Raw genomic sequence first — 1,707 nt, 5'->3', positions numbered from 1 at the left:
GAATATAGTTACTCAAGTATCTCGCGTAAAGTTGACCTTCTGTCATATTTCCATAAGGCTACCAGAGTTGGTATGATTTGATTTCTTGCGAAAAAAGAAATATTTCTGATTTTAGATATTCTTGTATGTAATATTAATTTTTTAGTGTATAATTAAGTATTGGCCAACATTTTACATCGAATATTATGTTAACTTAGTATTGGCACGTAACTTCTTTTTTTTTCCTTCCATATTTGATTCTCTATATATAATTGTTATAGATAATACTTTTATTAGATAATAAAACATAAACTCTATTGGTATACACAATTCAATAGAGTACTACCTAAAGAAACATCGTCGTAGAAATCAAACATAAACATAACATAAAGGTATTATAGCTAAGGCCAGTAGCCATACCCTCGAAATCTTCAAGTAATTCTTCAAGATCTGGTGGGTTTGCATCAAGAGTATCATCATAACCACCTTGTGCTGGGTTTCCAGGAGAAACCATTACTTCAGGAACACCATCTTGTGGAACACTAGTAGTATAAACAACTGGTACAGATGATGCATAAGTTCTTCCATCTGATACAAAGGTTGTAGGAACAGCACTTGTGTAAGTGAACAAATTAGGATCTTGAACAAATTCGTCTCCACCTTGTTCCAATGAAGGGTCGTTAGGATTTCCTGGGGCATTTGGATTACCAGAATCATTAGGATTTCCTGGGGCATTTGGATTACTAGAATCATTAGGATTGCCTGGGGCATTTGGATTACTAGAATCATTAGGATTTCCTGGGACATTTGGATTACCAGAATCATTTGGATTTCCTGGGACACTTGGATTACCACCTGGGTATGGCACTTCAAGTTCTTCTTCTTGCTCTGGGTTAGCTGAAGGGTCATTAGGGTTTGCTGGGGCAGGGTTTCCACCTGGATAGTTAGGGTTTGCTGGGGCAGGATTTCCACCTGGATAGTTAGGATTAGATGGATCATTTGGATTACCTCCTGAAGGTGGAACTTGAAGTTCTTCTTCTTGATCTGGTGTAACATTTCCTGGAGAAGTTCCTCCTGGTTGAGAACCAGTTGGGACTGGTGGGTAAACTGTAGGATAAGTAACCGTAGTAACATAGACAGTAGTAACATAGACAGTGTTAACACCAGTAACTGTAGTAACTAATGGTGGGGGTACGTATGGTCCTGTAACAGTAGCTACTAAAGTAGTGTCAGGATATACAATTGTAGTAACCACAACTGGTGGGTTGTATGGTCCAGTAGTAACATAAGTAGTGTATGGGTTTGTAATGGTAGTAACAACACCTGGTGGAACATATGGAGGAGTAACTGTGACAACATAAGTAGTGTCAGGGTTCACAATTGTAGTGACAGTAGGTGGTGGATAGTATGGATTAGTAACTGTGGTGACATAAGTAGTGTCAGGGTTTGAAACAGTAACTGTGACTGGAGGATTGTATGGTTCAGTAATAGTAGTAACATAAGTAGTATCTGGTCTTGAAACCGTAGTGGTAACTATGACAGGAGGATTATATGGTTCAGTAATAGTAGTAACATAAGTAGTATCTGGTCTTGAAACTGTAGTGGTAACTATGACAGGAGGATTATATGGTTCAGTAATAGTAGTAACATAAGTAGTATCTGGTCTTGAAACTGTGGTAGTAATTGTGACAGGTGGTGGGCCAACAGAAGTAGTAGTCACTGTCAAGG

The 1,707-nt window shown here is 38.3% G+C and overlaps 1 protein-coding gene across 1 annotated transcript; it reads right to left on the bottom strand. All coding sequences in view use genetic code 12, as the record gives it.

The window, feature by feature from the left end:
- Window positions 1-325: 325 nt before the first annotated feature.
- Window positions 326-1,441, bottom strand: SPAPADRAFT_60353 (uncharacterized protein; the record flags this gene model as incomplete). Its single annotated transcript, XM_007374486.1, has 1 exon — window positions 326-1,441. A coding segment is annotated over one exon (1,116 nt), but the record flags the coding sequence as incomplete, so codon positions are not given.
- Between the last annotated feature and the right edge of the window lie 266 nt (window positions 1,442-1,707).

Source organism: Spathaspora passalidarum (genome assembly GCF_000223485.1).
Source record: "Spathaspora passalidarum NRRL Y-27907 unplaced genomic scaffold SPAPAscaffold_3, whole genome shotgun sequence".
Taxonomy (NCBI): Eukaryota; Fungi; Ascomycota; class Pichiomycetes; order Serinales; family Debaryomycetaceae; genus Spathaspora; species Spathaspora passalidarum.
Note: the sequence above shows the minus strand (reverse complement) of the source record. Positions and strands in the feature narration are given on the sequence as shown.